Source organism: Abramis brama (assembly GCF_963993115.1).
Source record: "Abramis brama genome assembly, chromosome: 18".
NCBI classification, from domain to species: domain Eukaryota; kingdom Metazoa; phylum Chordata; class Actinopteri; order Cypriniformes; family Leuciscidae; genus Abramis; species Abramis brama.
The window spans coordinates 6,252,774-6,273,013 of NC_139980.1; the positions used below are offsets into that span (position 1 = coordinate 6,252,774).

Here is a 20,240-nt window from a genome sequence, read left to right on the forward strand (position 1 = left end):
TGGGAATCAATGGTAATGCCACTACAAGTTATGTCAATCTCTCAGATTGCATTGAAGCCTATTATTACATATTCGCACTGTAATTGTTTTGCTTTGATCATTATTATAGCTTTAATCATGTATGAATTAAATGACGAAGGCTTAAATGCAGTTTTATTTTTACCTTCATATCAAAAATCGACATTCTAGAACTTAGAGTACTTGAAGACAAATATACAGATAAAAATATGCTGTTGTGCTGTATTTACATATGAAACTTTATTTCTTTCAGTTCACATCAAATTTGGGGGTTGGTATCATAAGTGTGAACAAAGAACGAAATTGTTTATGTTGTTGTTGTTGTTGTTGTTTTATTTTAACACAAAATTATTTTGTCCCATACCTTTGATATAGGCTATTCTGTGAAAGCAATTTCAATGTGACCCGGATCAAACTACATCTTTAATTTACATTAACTGCGTGAATTTTGAATTTTGGTGCTGTTATAACGTGTCATGCACAGGTCAAATTAGGATAGCTCTATGCACGATGATGCTCTCGATGAAAACCAGCAGATGGCACTTGACGCTTGTCTGCCGTTACGTACACCTACATCATTATTCGCGTCGCGTCAGCAGAGGGCGCGCGTGAGCGCGGATCTTCACAACAACACATCGGTCGCGTCTCAGCCGCGCGCCTGTAGGCGCAGTCAAATGGCGCTTCTCCAGAGAGCCATGGCGATCAGTCCGACCAGCTGATGGTAATTAGGGTATAGACCGCTTTTCCCGACACATTACTGTCTTACGATTCTGTAAGCTATTATTTCTTATTTTATATGCGACAAATGCGGACGTATAGGAAGACATTGCGCTTAGTTGTGCGTGGAGCAAATGTTATTCCTATAACGGACTGACAACTGATAGATCCTAAGGTAAGCAATGCATGTAGACAGACATGTAGTGGTACTTTAAATCATTCTGTTTTTACAGCAGTGATTTGTTTTGCTTGCATGCAACATTGTATGCTTTATTTAAAAATGTAGCTGTTGACGTTTGCAACACGTAACATGCTGCAGATATGTTATGAGTAAGTTACACAGGCGTTTGGGAAATCTCAGCATGCTGTCAGACTGATCCGATTTGCATAATCAAGGGAAACTCCATTAGATCTTATACGAGCTGGTCATACAACAACAGGCTTCCCTATAGGCTTTCTCTTTAACTGTGACCAGTAGCATTAATGGTAATAGTGACATGTATGGGTTTAAAACGCTTCAGAGATGTACTTTTAGGAAACCAAGTGCTGTTTACTAACGGCTAGACTACTCGGAAAACAGATGAGTTCATGTGTTCCCTTTCCCAGGACATAGCTCAGTCAAAACATGACCTTTTACAATGTTTGTGGGAGTTGTTCTTAATAGTTTGTTATATAATGCTGACAGTCTACTGATGATTCATTGGGTGAATATGCTTCCCACATTTGCAAGGGTGTTTAATGCATTAGGAAATCGGTTTTATCAATGTGAAATAACCTCCTTTTTTTTAACAAAAGTTGTTTTTGCAAATGTGTGTGTTTATAGAGAGAGAGACAGAGACAGTAAATAATTTACTAATTACATTGTTATTTCTTAGTTTCCTGTTAATAATTAAAATAGTAATCTGTGTACCTGTAACCAGTGTTATTTTAGTATTATTTATGTTTTTATAAATATTTTAAATTAGATTTTATTTGTATTTTTTTATTTTTCATTTTAATTTAAGTTAAAAAATCTGTTTTTTAATATTACTATTAGTTTAATTAATTTTCATTACTGTTTTAGTTTATTTCCTGTTAGTAACTTATTTCAGTTATTTCAACAACAAAAAAACTTTACATTTTTCATCTAAGATGTTTTATTAGTTTTAGTTAACGTTAATAACTGACTGTGGTTAAGACTTATGGCTAAGTGTGGTTCACATCCAGCCTACACAAATATTTTATTATTATTATTTTTTCTTAAGATTTTATTAGTCTGACAATGTGCTGCTATATTTTCTTCTGGTCATAAAAGAGTGGCCGAGCTGTACATGTGCCCTATTCATGCATAGACTCCTTCAAAGCCTCTCTCAGCTTCGTTAGACTCAACTAGCAGCCACAGCCTTGGTATTTGTTGCTGTGGCCAGCCTGGGGGTGACCCAGATCATTTGTGTTATAAGTTTTAAATATTAAGTATAACTCTAGATGTAGAGTAGTGCCTGACCTATTGTTTGGCAAAGCCAGAAAAGTCTTAAATTCAAAGAAATGTGGTAAATAGATTCAAATGAGGGAGTTATGAAATTAACTCTTTTTTTGACAGGATTTATAGATCTTGCCTATAGTGTGTAGAAAACTATCACTAAAAGGAATTTGAGACCTGCTTTGAACTCCACCTCAAAGAAAACTTACGCATTTGTTTGGTTTATGTGAAGGTTGAAGCCTTTAACCTAAATTGGGATGTTCAGACGTAAAGATAACAAGAGGGGAAGTTAATTGAGCCTGTGTGACGTTACAGTGACGTGAGCATGAAAGAGGGGCATTAGTGTCTAGTACAGCTGGGGTTGCAGCTCTGAATGTCCCTTTCATGAAATGCACAGGGACTTCCCATGTCCGGAACAAACTGTGCCTGCCAGCTTTTAGTGTTCCTGCTCTATACGCACACAGGCAATTTAAATATTACATCAAGGTTTTGTTTAAGGTCCCGTTCTTCGTGATCCCATGTTTCAAACTTTAGTTAGTGTGTAATGTTGCTGTTAGAGCATAAATAATATCTGTAAAATTATAAAGCTCAAAGTTCAATGCCACGCGAGATATTTTATTTAACAGAAGTCGCCTACATCGAACGGCCCGTTTGGACTACATCCCTCTACTTCCTTCTTTAATGACGTCAGTAGAACAGTTTTTTGACTAACCTCCGCCCACAGGAATGCTCCCTCAACTCTACCGAAATTCGTTTATGTGCTTGCGCACTTCTTATAACTTACTGTGTTTACTCAGCTCTTACGGTGATTTTCTGAAGTAAAACTGACGCTTCATCTTTTGTGTGATGTACAATAAACTTTATTAAACTCATCAGTATATGTTTGATCATCATTCAGACAGCAGACTTGTAGGCTATTAATAAATAATGGATACATACAAGCAGATGACAAATACGTTATAATAACTGTAATTAAACTACTAAACTATACCTGTTTCATCTCTATACAGCACTCTGACTCTGTAGGCATTATTGTCCGACTCGAAATGAACACCGTTACTGAGAGTTTCTGATATTATCATCATTCCGTGAGATGAAATTGTCCTGAGAGACTGAGCGCGAGCTCATGAAGCTCCGCCCCCTGGGTCGTCCAGCAGCAGCTTATTTGCATTTAAAGGGCACACACTAAAACAGCGCGTTTTTCTGAGCACCAAAAAATGACAATTTAAACATGCTGTAAAAAATGATCTGTTGGGTATTTTGAGCTGAAACTTCACATACACACTCTGGGGACATCAGAGACTTATTTTACATCTTGTGAAAAGGGGCATAATACGGGACCTTTAATGTCTCAGCACAGGTAGACAAATGTGTCCTTTATGAATTTTTTTAGGGAAATGTTTAGCATCTTTTCAGTCGAGTGAGGACAAGAGGCTGCGGTGACTAAATGCATGCTGATCATCACCAGCTTTACAGAATTTGAGGTGTATTTATGTCTGGTGGAGCATAATATCAGCCTACAGGGGTGTTCGACTAATTTTATGGCATTTTACGGACTGGACTAAGTGTCACCTCATATATTATGTTGTCTTGTACCTTAGGAATTTAAAAAAAAATGTATGACTAATTTAAATCACATACTTCCTTAGACAAACTCTGATCAACATGATCAAATTACCATGAATGTATCGTATTTAGCCTTATTCAGTGGTTGAGAAATTCCCTTTTTTTTTTTTGTACCTCTCCATGTTTAATGAATGATTCACACAAACTGTAGGTAAATATGAACTGGGACACTTTTCACTCCGATTTAGATGAAAACCTTGCATTTTCCACATTGTGTTTGTGTTATTTAAGGAGGTTCTGCTGTTTTTAGATGTGAGCTGTAGCTAAAAGTAGAATATTATTAATATGTCACACAGATATGCAAAATGTACTTGTGGTTTATTTAGCGTAATTTAATTTCAATATTTTTCTGCAAATCATCCAGATTGGACTCCTTGATGGGGCTCCTATATGTTTGATACTCATGGCCTAAATCAGGGTTTCCCAAACCTTTTAACTGATGTACCCTGATGAGATTAAGACAATATTTCAGTCATTTAACAACATTCACATGTTTGTGGTTCTCTGATATACTGTTCCTACGTATTTGGTATCATGAGTTCACTGTGAGGTCATGTTGCATTGTCAGAATTATGGCTTTTTTTCCATCTGCTTAACTGTAATAACAACTCCAGACATCAAAAGAACAATGAATGGCAGTGGATCTGAACTGAACAGATCAGTAGAAGGAATCCCAAATGAAGTAGGTTAATCTCCGTACTAATGAGGCCACAGGCCATTGACTTCAAAACAGAGATTAAATTCACCAAAAAGTAAAAAAGCAGCTTACTTTCAGAACCTTTGGATGCATATCAAGTATTGATTTCTCAAACCTCATAAATGCTTATGAGAACAGAGTACACAAAGACAACTCTCCTACATATTTCTCTGTATTCCTCAGTATTTGTTGAATGAGAGATGATGGGTGTGCATTTTGAACTGCTACAAATCCTTTGATCCCAGCTATTCAAGTAATCTGTTAAATCCTCTTTAGATCATGCTGTCTACACTGAAAAGGAACAAGCTCTCTAGACATTCATCTCCTGAGCTTTCCCAATGCTTTCTGGTGCACACTGCGATGTGTCACTCGATTAAACACTTAGCAATGATCTCAAATCCTTGTTTGTGAGACGATATCTCACATGATCTTATTAGTTGTTACTCAAATCTTCTTATTAAATGATTAAATTATATTGTGGTATAAGCCAAAATATTAATTAAATTAGGCAAAGCTGTTGGTGTCTGACATATTTTGTGTATTAAAACAACCGTAACATTTTCTTACCTATAGTAAGGAATCATATCATGAGGAATGATTTTCCTTAATCTTTTGTGAAAACATCAACATCGTTTCATTCTGAACTTCTGTACATGATGCAGATGATCAATTTTTTTTTAATTTGGCTTATTTATGGTGTATAAAATCCTAACTTTTTCGTGTGTATTACTATGTTACACCAGTAGGTCTTGCAGAGCATGGGTCTGTGCTCCATAGTCATGCATATGCTGGCATGCATATGGCAAAAACAGGAAGTGTTGCTGTTTCCTTGGGCAGAGCTCGCATCCTGTGCTTGGCTGGAACGCTCTCAGCTCCCTCAGTCCTGCACTCTGCCTTGCAGAGATTAAAACCACACTCTTCTAAATGAGGATACATGCTAGTTTTGTTATATTTGCAGAATTTGCCTTCATTGTTGTCCATTCCTATTTGTTCTGAAGGAGTCATTGGCATTGGATTTTCCCACATGGCCACAGTGTTTTTGAGCATATATTAACAAATTAAATGTAGTTCTCCAAAAATGAAAAGGTATTAAAAGGGTCCTATCATGCCCTTTTACGAAGTCTTGATTTTGTTTTGGGGTGTATTAGAATATGTTTTCATGCTTGATTGTTAAAAGAAACGCGTTGTTAGTTACTGTTTCGATGAAGCCCCTCCTTCCGAAATATGAAATGTGCTGTGATTGGTTAGCTGACCCAGTGGGCTGTGATTGGCAGCTAAGGAGCGGTGAACCGTCTTACAAAAGCGAGAGCTTATAAAAGCAACAGAAAACAAGCTGTTCTCCATAAAATGTGTAGCACACAGATAAACGTTGAGGTTATAATGTTCAGCAACAGTGTTTAAAACAAATTTTAACCACTCTAAATTTGTCCGACTTAAGAAGGCCAAACATAGGGGTTTTGAAACTGGGGTGGGAGGAAAAAAGCTTACATAGCAGCAACACACTTCATCTTCTCAAGCAGGTCTCTGCCCCCTTTTTTGCGAATTCCGTTGATGGGGATTATTTAAATGAGTAACAATGTGATTTCATAAGATCCGGAAAAATCGCGTTGTAGTCCAAACGAGCCGTTTGTTGTAGTTCTTGAAAAGGGTATTCTGTAACAGTCTCATTTTTTCCTTTTCCACTATCTGTCATTTACTCATTTTGCTAAAGTTGAAAACGTGGAAAAGCATAATGGGACCCCTTTAGTAATGTTAGTCTAAAAACAAAAAGGACCAGTGCTGTCAAAATGGCCCCAAAAAATAGTCTTACTGTGCATTCACACCGCCGTCGGCGAGAGCGTCAAAGTTGCCGGAATTCATTCATTTTCAATGTGAGCCGGTGGCGAGCTCCGGCGAGAAGCTGCGAATATTGGACGGTCAAGCCGTCGAGGAGAGTTGAAGTCAGGTCAACTTTATGGTAATGAGCTATGACGCGGTTCGGAGGAAAAATGGAAGAGAGGTTGATCATTGCTGTGGCGGGTTTCCCATTAATTTATGACTTGTCCCTGTTTGTGTACAGGGACATAAATAAAAAAAACGATGCGTGGACCTAGGTGTCTGAAATTGTTGGTGTTCCTGGTGAGTTGCTGATGTGCATTAACGTTATAGATTTTCTAAAAAATAAACAGAAATTGCGTGCTAACTTTAGCGCCATAGCATGCAAAACAGTGTTGCTGCTCTCTCTCTCTCTCTCTGTCTCTCTCTGTCTCTCTCTGTCTCTCTCTCTCTCTCTCTCTCTCTCTCTCTCTCTCTCTCTCTCTCTCTCTCTCTCTCTCTCTGCAACATTAAGTCTGACTAGCACAGATATATGCTTATGTATTCACATACTCCTCCTTTGTAATGTAATCCAATTAAGCAATTAGGTTGTTCAGGGATTTCAGTGTTGTTGCTGACACAAATCCGAAGACCTACCAAAGGCATCTCTGTATGTTTGTTCTGAGCACATTTAGACTAATTTAAAGTGCTGCTGTAAATGGTTTTAACATTTTTTAAAAGTTTGATGCAGATATGAAAAGGTACAGTGAGTTAGTGTAAAGATATGCTTTTGAATACTGATACTTTGAATTTGTCTTTACATTGTCTTCATTTATGGAATAAAATGTCTTTTAATGTTTCCACCAAAGGTCTTGACTATAGCCAAGCTGTTTCTAGACGGCTCATAAGAGACAGTTGGAGCGACAATGGAGAGAACAGCTTAATTTGGCTTCAACCTAGATAGATTAAAAATAGATCTTATGTAAGACCTTTATCAGTTATATAATTTTACTCATACTTGCGCTCAAATGAAAGTTATCTTGGCCCCAACGCTTTTTGCAAAACTGAGCAAAGCCAGTTCCTTTATTAAAGTGATCCGTGAGCACTTAAATGTGCATACACAACAAGAAAATGTGCTTTAGAGCTAGGTATTAGTGCTATTTACCTCCATCAGCAGATAGAGAAGTTCAATTACAGTGCCAGGCTTTTGGACACTCTCTGTCTTCATCTTGGACTCTTTGAGGGATTAATTGTGCCAAACTGATGTGCGTGACCCAGGGTGTTTCCCTTCCTGGCCCATTTCTATGGAGGAAGAGCTCAATATGTTGTTAGTTGTTGTCTAAATGAATGAACAATGGAGGTTTATAGGCCTTCTTTCATGCCTGGGATTTCCCCTTTGATTTTGGAAAAACTCTGAAAAGAAAAGAAGTCTTTGGTGGAGATCTTTGTTTTTTAGTAATTAACTTTTCAAAGTTACCTTGTTCTAGTTGTTTGTATTTGAGTCTATTTTTGAACTACAGTAGAGTGCTTTCTCAGAGGCCTATTGTTTATATAGTATTATATTATAGTATTTTATTCTGCATTATTTGCAAAAATTAACTTTTTAAACGGTTTGCATGAACAACTTGTCTGCCATCGGTCGTAAAACTAAATGAAAAAAATAGGTATACAATACTGACTCATTTTGAAATTGTGTGGGATTCGTGGGAACAGGACATTTCGACTGACTCTTCGTTATTGTGATGTGTATATCCTCGATTCATCAAATTTGAAGAATAGAATCAAATGGAATTGTTTGGATTGTATAAAGTGGGCATTGCAAATGCAAACTAAAACTGTTTTATGTGAGTGAGTTTGCTGGAGAAGAGGGATTGAAACTTGTCTGGCCATTGGACACTTATTATATAATAGTGTTCCTGATGACATTTGATGTATTATGCCTATACTGTTTGACTGTGGCCATGATTTTAATGTTTGAGACCAATTTTGGTAATTATGAAAGATTTATTTTGTAGCAGGGCAAACTCTGCAGTCTTTTATCACTTTTATTCACATCGACGAGGTTTTATTGCGACTGTGATGAATCAGAAATGTTGGGTTGCGGTCCTACAGGGTGATGAAGCACAGCTTAACTGGTGATGTTTGATGCAGTGTGTTTGTCAGAGTAAGAGAAATCTTGCATTCTCAACATTGCCTCCTTCGCACTAAAGAAAAAGCAGTCCTTGATAGATTTCTACGGAAGAGGATTAGGGCCAAGCAATAATAAAAATAAAAAAAAACATCTTGAGATTAAAGTCATAATGCGAAATTAAACTCATTAAATTTCGAGAATAAAGTCGTTGTGTTTCGAGAAAAAAACTCGTTAAATTTTGAGAAAAAAGTCGAAATAATCGTGAGAATAAAGTCATTGTGTTTCGAGAAAAAAAGTCGAAATGAAATGTAGAGAATAACGCATTCGATCAGTGTTCATTGCATAGCTTACTGATAGAGGACATGGCAGAGTTGGATCACTTAGTCAAGCTATATTTTAGACTTTCTTTCAGTAACAAAGAAATACTATCAACTTTAGCTAATTATGATAGAATAATAATTAGCATACGAACTTTAAAGAGATTTTGCAAGCGGCTAGGTCTTTTTAGAAAAAAAAATCAGTCCAATTTGCGTGATGTACTCGCTTTTGTCCAACATGAAATGACAACCAGTGGACAAATGCAAGGTTATCGCTGGCTTCACGTACGCGCGATTCATCGCCGGTTTCGTGGTTTCCCAGGATACCATAAGACGCATTATTAAACTTGTTGATTACGATTATTTCGACTTTTTTCTCGAAATTTAACAAGTTTTTTCTCGAATCAACGACTTTATTCTCGATATTTAATGAGTTTATTCTCAAGATTGTATTTCGACTTTTTTTTCTCGAAATTTAACGAGTTTAATCTCGCATTATAATGACTTTAATCTCGAGATGGTTTTATTTTTTTATTACTGCTTGGCCCTAATCCTCTTCCGTAGATTTCAGACACTGCACAACATTTTATTTTTTTCATTTGAGGATTTCACAAAGTGCAGTGTGTCATTGTCATTGTTGTCATAAGATGTACATCAGAGTCACTGCTTTGACTTCTACCCAAGATCTCAAGGCAGGCGACCTGAAAAGCAACGATCATAAAGGACGGAATAATCTCACCGTGTACACGTGGCTTTACAAATGATATGACTGAGAGTTGCTGTGTGGGTGTGCTGACGGAGGTGAGAGGCCCAAACGGAGAGACGCACAGCCCGCTGAGAGCCGTTTGTTGTTTGGGCTGTCGACTATTCCCGCCACCACTAACACAATGAGATCCTGCAGGCGCAAGCACATGAGTCTCCATCTGTCTCCACCTACACAGATATCTGCTGTGGGGAAGCGCACTAACTAGTCCATATGAATGTTCCTCAGTTCATTATTTCAGCTCACGATGGCTTTTTTAGCCACAAAAAGTACAGTGAACCACATTACTTTTTAGTAACTTCAGTTGCAAAAAGTTTTGCTGTGCCATATTGGGAAGGAGCGTTTGAGAGTTTACACAGTAGCCTTATAAATGATATGTGTGTTATGTTATGCGGAGGTCTGTTTGTTTTTAGCAAGCTGCGCCGTGTTGCTCATACTCTCTGAGGGAGTCTGTTCTGTAGGGTTCTCCAGTGGAGACAGTCATTAGTTTTCTTTGGGTTGCCTGGCAGCAATACTGAGGGATATTGACATACTTGCCATTGACTGATTGGACAAGCTCTCAGCAAACAGCAGAAGCTCTCGGGAGGAAAACTCTGTGGCAGACAGACCAAGCATTTTAATGGATGAGTAATGAGATGCCCTAAATCTTTGTATCTATGGCCCTAGTTAAAGGTACCTTTTTACCCTTTAAGTTTAAAATATTGTCTTTTATATGGAAACAGTATCAGTACCATATATTCAGCCTATATTCAATTTTTTTAATTAATCAATATTGTGTATTTAATTGTGCCTGCTAATTTCCATTTTTTATTTTTACATTTAGATTAACTTTAAGTGAGCATTAGATGACAACAATGGTAATCTTTAAAAGCACTGCTAAAAGTAATCTTTAGCTTATCTCAAAAACAATATCAATTTTTCCTTACTGTGTACATTATAATGTTTTGATTATTGTTAACTGAAACTATAACAATTTTAATTGCTTTTGGTAAGTGAAATAAAGCTAAAATAAAATGTTATTGTTAGATGGAAAAGCTGAAAATTAACTGAAAATTATCTTGCTTTGGCAACTAGCTGAAGTGAAACTAAAACTAAAAAATAAATTAAATAGAAATAATAAAAGTAATATAAACCAAAAATATGGAAATATGAAAAAAGCAAATAACATTAGTAACTAATATTAAAACTGAAAATATAAAAATAAAAGCTAATTCAAAATATGAATAAATGCTATAATAGTATATAAATTATAAATCATATTATACTAGTTATACTAAAAAAAACAATGGTTGATGCCTAAATTCACTTGTTGCATTTATTATTTATAATTTGTAGTGTTTTGCTTTTAATTTTTAGATAGATAAAATATGGCATTTATTAACTGCTTTAGCTGTTTTTAAGACATGCTTTTTCTCTCTGTCTTTTAGTGTCCCGGATCGGCACACCATGAGCAGCTCTCGCTACGAACCCAGCTGGGACGTGGACCTGGCGCCGCTTCTGTCCTGTAAACTGTGCCTGGGAGAGTTTCCCCTGGAACAGATGACCACCATCTCCCAGTGCCAGTGCATATTTTGCAGTCTGGTAAGGACTGTGTCTTCAGTGGCCACTCCTGTGTGTTTTTCAGCAATGTGCCAACTAGTGTTACAAAACAAATTGTAATGCAGTCTCTTACATTAGTGCTGGGCGGTATGACCAAAAATCCATATCATGGTATTCTTCAAAATTATACCGGTTTCACGGTATATGACGGTATATATATTAATATTATGGTATTTTCAAGCATGACTTGGTGCATTAGAGCCCAGAATGCCCTATTTTTACTCTCATGAGTGAATATTGTAGAAAAATTCCACACTAGTATTAATACAGGTTTGAGGTGCCAGGCTGCCAGCAGGAGGCGCTTTAGTGGCAGAAACAGCGGTTTCCCCGGTAACGGCTAAACACAAAGCAGTGCAGCGCTCATAAACGCTGCTTTATCAGGAAAGATAAAGAAAGATTCAATGAAAATAACATTGAAATTTTTCTTAAGACAGTCAGTTTCCTTCAAAGGTATTAATTTAAAAACACCCGCGTCGCGTTTTGACTTTGCGGTCAGTGCTCATGTTTATTCAACGATGTCAAAGCCATTTGGAAAATATTTTTTTTTGGCGGGCAGTGTTGATATTGTGAACCAATGTATGGGAAATACTAATATAATTTGACAGCTATCAGTTATACTTTAACCTCCCCATCTTCACAGTAACACACACAGCTGTGCATCACCAGTGCAACAGTGAAAAGACCCTCTTAAAAAGATCGCGCCGCGATCCCAATGTTGTTTAAGCGGCATACACCGAGATTGCGTATTAAAAATTCATATCTTAACAAAAATAAACACCGGTATTCGGTATGAACCGGTATACCGCCCAGCACTACTTTACATGTGAGAATACAGCAGTAATGTACTGATAGATAGATAGATAGATAGATAGATAGATAGATAGATAGATAGATAGATAGATAGATAGATAGATAGATAGATAGATAGATAGATAGATAGATAGATAGCAGTTGTATGTTCTTTACGAGCAGCTCTTGAATGTTGTCTCAGCAGAAGCTGTGATGGTCTGATGTTGGCTTGACTACAATGAACAGAGTGTTTGTGGGTGGAAACATAACCACAGGCAGCAGTTGTCTCATCATTTTTTCAAAGATGAAAAATAAGAAATCTGTCTCTTACAGTGTTTGAAGCAATATGTTGAACTGCTCATTAAAGAGGGCCTCGAACCGGCTATTAGCTGTCCAGACTCTGCCTGCCCGAAACAGGGACATTTACTGGAAAATGAGGTAAGTTCACTTAAAATGTGTCACTTTTGCTAGAGACTAGAAAGACTATTGAAGTTTTAAAGTATTACGACAGTCTCTCTCCCTCTGTCATTTGCTCCTGTCTTGCTCATATACTCTGCTTCTCTGCTGTAGATTGAGTGTATGGTGGCTGCAGAGGTCATGCAACGTTATAAGAGACTCCAGTTTGAGCGAGGTGAGTTTCCCTGAGAGATGCATAAGTGCATGGTCCTAAATAATTTCACATTTTACACCCATCTCTAACTCATCTACTTAAAAGCTCTGTTATATATTGCTACTGTCTATAAGAAATACATTGCATTTTTAATTAATATCGCTTTGTTCCTCTAAGAACAGAGTTTTCTGTCATGTTTAAATGCTCAATCTTCAACATCAGCCTTTTTATTTTGCAAAGCCTGCATCAAATTTTAACACATTCATAAAACTTTTACACAGAATTGTTGTAGATGTATGTAGTAATTGCAGATCAGACCAAATGGGTCATCATTTCAAGCATGCTGTTTGTTTTTCCTTACAGAGGTGCTTCTGGATCCTTGTCGGACCTGGTGCCCGTCGTCCTCGTGCCAAACGGTGTGCCAGCTGAATGAAGCAGAGGTGCAGTTGCCGCAGCCGGTTCAGTGCCCTCAGTGCAGTCTGCGTTTCTGCTCTGCCTGCAGGGCGGACTGCCACACCGGCCAGGCATGTCAGGAGAGCCTGCCAATTACCACCTTCCTGCCTGGAGAAAACGGGTAAAACCTCAGCGTCAAATCATGTAGCATTCACAGCAGAGATATTGCTTCTGTGGGTGTACCCCATTATGTACAGATAATAACAATTCTTATATTCCCCCTTATTTAAGTTTCTTGGCCTATTTAAAGTCTCCTTTTGTTTTACAGCACTGCATCTGGTATTCATTTTAGTTACAATTCTGTTTAGAGTCCTTTTGATTTCAACAAAAACACTTTTTTACAAAACAAAATTATTTTTTATTAAATCAAAAGATGAGAACTGATTAAATGCATCAAAATTGAAAGTAAATACATTTATATTGTTACAAAATATTTATTATTTTTTTGAACTTCCTACTCAAAGAATACCCCAAAACATTAATCCTAAAAAATACTGTATAAAGTGGCACAACTGTTTTCACAATCGATAAGAAGAACAACAATTGAACAGCAAATCAGCATATTAAAATGATTTCTGAAGGATCATGTGACACTGAAGACTGTAATGATTTGCCATCACAGGAATAAGTTCCATTTTAAAATGTATTAAAATAAATAAATAAAAAACAGTTCCTTTTTAATTGTAATAATATTTCACTATTACAGTTTTTACTTTATTTTGATCCAATAAATGCAGCCTTGGTGAGCATAAGAGACTTCTTAAAATAAATTTAAAAAAGTCAACTCCAAAAACTGTAGTGTTTATATATAACTGTGAAGTATGTTAGCAAGTTTAGGTTTTATTTATAATCAGACTTCATAACATTAGCAATATGTGTCTCTCAGACCCTAAACGGAACATGAAGCTCAACATCTGTTGTGTTCCATGTTCATCTCCCCGCTTCAGTTTCAACATCAAGAGCCTGGAGGACGAGGCTCCGATCAAACGCTGTCCTAAATGCAAAGTGTACATTGAGAGAGATGAAGGCTGTGCCCAGATGATGTGCAAGAACTGCAAGCACGCCTTCTGCTGGTACTGCCTGGAGTCATTGGACGTAAGTTGTGCATATGACACGTTTAACAACTTATTATTATTATTTAAAAGAGGCCCAAAAATGTCTATACTAATTACGTACCATAAAGGTAGAACTCCCATAGGTCTTATTAAATGTGTTCTTGCTCCACTACAGTCATGCTTGTTTAGACCGATATATTGTGGGAGTTTTAAAGTGCTGCTTCTCCATGTAACTCATATTTATCTTTATTGACTCTAACATCTTTCCTTCACTTCCTCAGGATGACTTCTTACTGATCCACTATGATAAAGGTCCGTGCCGGAACAAACTGGGACATTCCAGAGCCTCCGTCATCTGGCATCGGACACAGGTATGTGCCACATGAGCGCATCCCTCCAGACTGCAGATCTGAAGTGCTAAAGACAAGCTGGACCACACATTTCACCTGAAATAACCCTCCAATATTGTAAAAGTAACAGCATGATCTATCTGTGCAAGGTTAGAGATATTTTATTGTATTTGAAATGGAGAGAGAGTGAGAGGTGGCTGATGCTCAAAAGCACAACAGGAGGCAGCGATGCCATTTTAAACCTGCCTAAATGTGTGTGTGCATATGATGCGTCTCTTTATCTAGTGGTAGATGTATAAAAGGGATTTAAAAAGATATCCTCTGTAACATTATTAATGCCCCATGGTCACTTTCTAACAATTTTAAAATATCCTTGCTTAAAGTATTAATATATCAATAAATTATATACATTTTTTTTTTTTTTTTTGAGGACACAGTATCAATGTTTTTTTGTTTGTTTTTTTTAAGCCAAGTGTTTTGCATGTTTGCTTGTTGATATTCCATTTTATTTAGACAGTTCTTTAACGTTTTCAGAACTGGAAATTTTTTACATTCTTGATGCTCCCAAAACTATATAGAAGCTTTTTTTCATGGAAAAAACTAAATCAGTGCCAGCAGCATAGAATAAACACTAAGATATGATTACCAAGAGCCATTACTGCCCTCCCCTGGCAGAATGCCTTCTGGTTTGACATATAAGAGCATCACAGACCAATATCCGTTTCAGTTTATAATCAACAGGAATGTGTACACATCATGCTTTTTTTTTTTTTCATTGTGATCTTTTCATTTCTGTGATCAGGTTGTTGGGATCTTTGCTGGCTTCGGTCTGCTCTTGCTAGTGGCCTCCCCTTTCCTTTTGCTGGCTACTCCCTTCGTCCTCTGCTGCAAATGCAAGTGTAAACGTGGCGACGACGACCCTCTTCCTACCTAGAGCTCAGTTTCAGCTTCAGGAGGCGACTTGCATCTTGTTTGGATCAGCTGTGATCCCACCTCACCTGATTCTCCTGAGCACACTTTGCAGGGACATTGGTGAAAGACTCGGCTCGTCTGTCCGTGAGACCGCACATTTCAGTTGCATTCAAATGTTGACTTGCATTGAAAGGTGTTATGGAGGAGCAGAGAAGGTGATTGGATAAGCCATCGGAGTTAAATAGATCTGTAATGTTTGGAAGCAAGCACTTTTGTTTCCTGTATGACATACAGCTGTTCTTTTGTTACACACTGTCTTGTACTCTTTTCTCATCTTCACTGTTTCTTCACTTTATGTGGTATTATGGTTAACTAAGCTTTTTTATGATGTCTAACCTGGGATATAACAAAAGACAAATTCTGTTGATTACAGACTTGACAGGAATACACTTCTTAGCATTGCTTTCATTCTTGTAGCATAGTCACACAACCTCAATATTTCTGCCAGTTTTACTAGTGTATTTGCAAATGCATGCTGGAGGCAGAGGATGTTACTTCCTGCAGAAGCTCTAATGAGCCTCAGCCGCCAACTTGCTTCTGTATGCTTCCTGTACACTCTTTCTTAGGACAGCAAAACCTTGTTCTTCCATTTGAGTTTACTCAGATACTGCACACACACACCCCAGACGTAGCAGACGTGCCACCTGATGCCTTCTCAAAGCTTGTAGGTTTGGGCGTTGCTGAAATATTTCTTATCCTCCTGGTATCGGAGAGTTGGTCAAATATCAATCGCTGTTTATAACCGAGCTATCACAAACGTATCATTAAAGCAAGCTAATATTTTATTCACGTCGTGAATGATGTCATCTACATGCATTTTGTTGATTTTAACAGATATGTTGGCTTAACCCAGAAGGGTCTTATCCACAACCTGTTGAAGATCCAAATACAACCTGCATTACCATGTGCCTGCCAATTTAGGTCAAAGTATTCAGGCCAGTGAGGCTTAACTTCTTACTTTTCAGGTCACTCTAGGAGTTGCGTATTTAATTCATAAATTTTTTGGAGTCATACTATTAAGAACAATTTGCCAAATGTGATGTGTAAGCCCATGTGTTCACTGTCTAGCACATTAATAATTGGTTGATTACTAGGGAACACCTACTGTAGTTTTTGTTCTTGTTCAGTTAAATATACCTTTAATTTTTTTCTATGTTTTGTATACTTTTTTTTTCTTAAGTGTTAAAACACTTTTTGTAGCTAACTGTATATACTGTGTATTCACATGTTTTTCATGTTTAAATATATTATGCTGCAGTGCACTTGGTTGGCTTTTCTTTCACAATAGAACAGTTAAAAAATTTAATATTTTGGCCCATCTCCATACTGCAATTAAGTGAGAACAACAAAGCATATTTGCCTTGTCATTGATTGGACAATGCAAAAAGCGGACTAGAGTCTATGCTCGATTTACATTGTATTGCCCCTTTTTAAGACTATAAAGGTAAGAAAAAACAGTTCACTCATAAGTGAGTTTTCCGTTACCATTTGCAAAATGCCCCCTTAAAAATTTCCCATGAAATCAAAATTGAGTTTTTTTGGCTTTAAATATGAATGTTAGCCTTACTGTTATCTATAAGTTAGTGTGCTCCAAAACAATAACACAATTCCTATTTAGTCTCTCACTTATGCCAATATGGATCAATGAGCTTGATGATGTCTCAGCTTCTGTCCAATCAAATGCTCTCTAGAATCTAAAGCTTCCCACCCCCTAGACTATAAATGGACACTGAAGCTGCAGCTACAATTGGTCACTTGTTCACACATTTACTATTTTCTACATGGTGAATGGCACATAGTGCACTATATAGGGGATGGGGAATGATTCAGACAGTGTAAATATGCTTTCCATTCTTGTGAATCAAGTCTGGTTTCACATTAGGTTTCACACAAACTACAGCAGTGCACACACAGTCGGCTCCGGTCCAGAGACACGATAGCACAGACCAGAAAATATATCTGACCCATTTGAATTCTACACAAAATGCTATATTTCAAAGCGATATGGAGGAGATTAGGAGGAAACTGCGGCTTTACCGAGCTCAACGGCTCTGGGCCAGCTGTGATTTAACTAAACTCTATTGGCTATTTTAAAAAAGGGGAGGAGCTGTTCGATATGTCCCGCCCTGTCTTCCCGTTTCAGTCTAAATTACCTGTCCTCACTCCTCAGCAGTCAGCACATTAAATAATGCTGTGCGTTTCAAGGCACTTTGCATGTGATTGTGAATATGAGACACACAGCTGTCATTTGCTTAGCCGTAACATTCTAACACGGCATCGTTTCACAATGAACAAGTTTGGCACCAAAGCAGAGGGAAACACCGCAAACGCTGTGGTAAATGCCGCTCCAGTATAATAATAAAAAAGCGGTGCTAACCCCGCTTCTAAATTACAAGAGAAACGTTCCTTTATCCGGGGTTAAGAACGCAGAGTGAAAAGCCCTTCTATGTTGCCACTTCTCAAATGATTGCAAATTTTAACAGAAATTTTCCAAACACCTTAAATTCTATTAAACATGTGGACGTCCATCTTTTGAAAAGCGTGAGAGGTTTAGCTGGGGTTCTTTTGCAGCATCTGGTGGGAAGCCGAAGGGCCGTGGCTGACCGGGCAGAGGGGCTCTCGCGGGGCCAGTGGGCATCTGCCTCGACCCGCTACACTTCACCCTCCAGCATCATATATTCATGCGCTGCTCCCCTCGCACCATCTGTGTCCACGCGAGCTCTGGTGACACGCAGGACGGGCAGAGCAGGGGAAGGGCATGGCCACGCTAGAGCAGACTGCGGTGCGCAACGCTGTGCCAACACGAATGGAAGAGAGAGACATGAGCACAGCTGTCTTCCTGTCACTACATTCGCTTGGATGTTAAATTAGAGTTGTGAGCATGTGTTCGGTACGCTATAGTTTATAAGTTTCAAGTTAATCACGCTTCTTGTGCCTTTTTCAGTTGCACTACATGTATTTAGCCACAAGATGGTGTGATTGACTCAATTTTTATTTTATTTTTACCAGGTTCTTGCTGTGAAGTTATCAGTCTAGAGCCACGGCACACACTTATAATAATGCAAAACAGCGTGATAGTCTTGGTTTTCTGCATGTGACCCATTGCTTTTACAATCTCTGACCAGAGCTCGCTTTCCTCCATCGCGTGCCCCATCCGAGCAGATGAGGCCCAGCGGCCCGCTGGCAGGTGTTGGTCCTCCTGTCGGCCGCAGCTAAGGGAACTTCACTGGGCCTTTGTGCCCGCTTCAGCCTGGCTCTGCCGTCCCGCTGGCAGATGGCATCAAGCTGCGGGCGCCTCTCCCAACTATAATTACCAGCTTCAGCTACAGATGGAGACAAGCAGGCGCGATGGTCCCTGTATCCTCTGTGGCCTTCACCAACCTCCGCAGTCTGCCCTGAAAAGCCTAAACAGGCCTGCTGCTAGGACAAACCACCACACACTTCACCAACTGCTAAAGTGTCTCTGAGCTTCCTGCAGATTAAATATTGTGTAGATGTTCCATCGGTAATGTAATAATATATGCACAGCTGATAGATAGATGGGTGGATGGATGGATGGATGGATATACTGTAAAGAAATCAAGTTTTTCAATCAGACATTCAGTCCACTTTCAGTCAGCTTGTTTTGCATTTCATTCGTGCACTTTTTGTCGTCACATGTCCAAAATACAAAACTCAAGTTAAAAAGTTGAACTTTAAGTATTAACTGACAGAAATCTTGCTATTTTCTTAACAAGCTGAACTGATCTATTTGAAATAGGATGACATTGTGGTAGGTCTAAATTTTGTTTTGCGTTTGTATTAATCCACAGTCACTGAACTACAAGGAAGTTACATCCTCTTCATTCAGTAAAACAAACAAAAATATTAAACATTGTATTCATTGATTGAAATAAAGCTGTAATAAAATAAAATGTTGATATTAGATGTAACTTGTTTCAGGTACAGTAGTCAACATTTTAAGTGGATCAAAAAAGTTAAAGTTGCCCTAAGACAAGAACGGGTATTGTTCAAAATTCACGTATAACTTTAATGAAAGTTTTTGATCCACTTCAAATGTTGTTTACTGCAGTTCAGTTAGGCAACATTTATAATTTCCATGTTTTTTAAGTGTTAAGTTGTAACTACTAAATTTACTCAAACTAATGCTGAAATAAAAAATAAAGGTAAATAGAAATAAACTAAAATGAAAATTGAAAATATAAAACTAAAAGGTAATTCTAAATATGAATACATAGGCTACTATAAAAAATAACACTAATGTAACACTGTCATCAGTGCTTCGGGGTTTCTTCTATTCTCTTTAGACCTTTTGTCTCCACCAGAGAAAGGTTACCATTTTAAGGCATCCTATAATGTCTATGCTTATTTTCCTCCAAGCTAAGTGCTCGCCACTCCATCTACTTCCAGTTTCTGTTGAAGGTCAACGCAGTCATCAGTGCATAGAAAGCACGAGATCTGTCTTTAATGACCAACTGACCTTCACTGATCACACTGCAACAACTGCCCAGTCCTGCTGCTTCATCCAGGACACGGTATTTCCAGTTTTACTGCAACCTTATCCCATCTGACGTATTGAGGATTTGTTATCTCATGACTAGCAGGTTGTTATTCACTTCTCACTGTCTGCATGTTCGTTCAATCCCTGGATCCAAAATGCAGGGCTGCATCCCAAATCTTGGACACTAAAACTCTTATATTGCTGATGGGAAAGTCTGTAATTTTTGAGTGTATACAAAAGGTAGCCTATACTACCATGTCACAAAATTGTGTCTTGATAACACATATTGTTTTTGCATTAGCGTGCAAGCATTAGCATTAACAGTAGCCTAATTTCTGTTTATTATAAGTGCGCTGCTGCAGTCATGTCTCCTGCTGAGCTCTTCAGAG

At 37.9% G+C, this 20,240-nt stretch overlaps 1 protein-coding gene across 1 annotated transcript; it reads left to right on the forward strand.

The window, feature by feature from the left end:
* The first annotated feature begins 628 nt into the window (after positions 1 to 628).
* Positions 629 to 16,612, forward strand: rnf144ab (ring finger protein 144ab). Its single transcript, XM_084091412.1, has 8 exons — positions 629 to 910; positions 10,950 to 11,103; positions 12,244 to 12,348; positions 12,481 to 12,541; positions 12,884 to 13,094; positions 13,921 to 14,068; positions 14,310 to 14,399; positions 15,181 to 16,612. The coding sequence occupies exons 2-8, from the start codon at positions 10,969 to 10,971 to the stop codon at positions 15,310 to 15,312; spliced, it is 882 nt and encodes a 293-aa protein (XP_083947538.1). The 5' UTR covers positions 629 to 910; positions 10,950 to 10,968; the 3' UTR covers positions 15,313 to 16,612.
* The last annotated feature ends 3,628 nt before the right edge of the window (positions 16,613 to 20,240 follow it).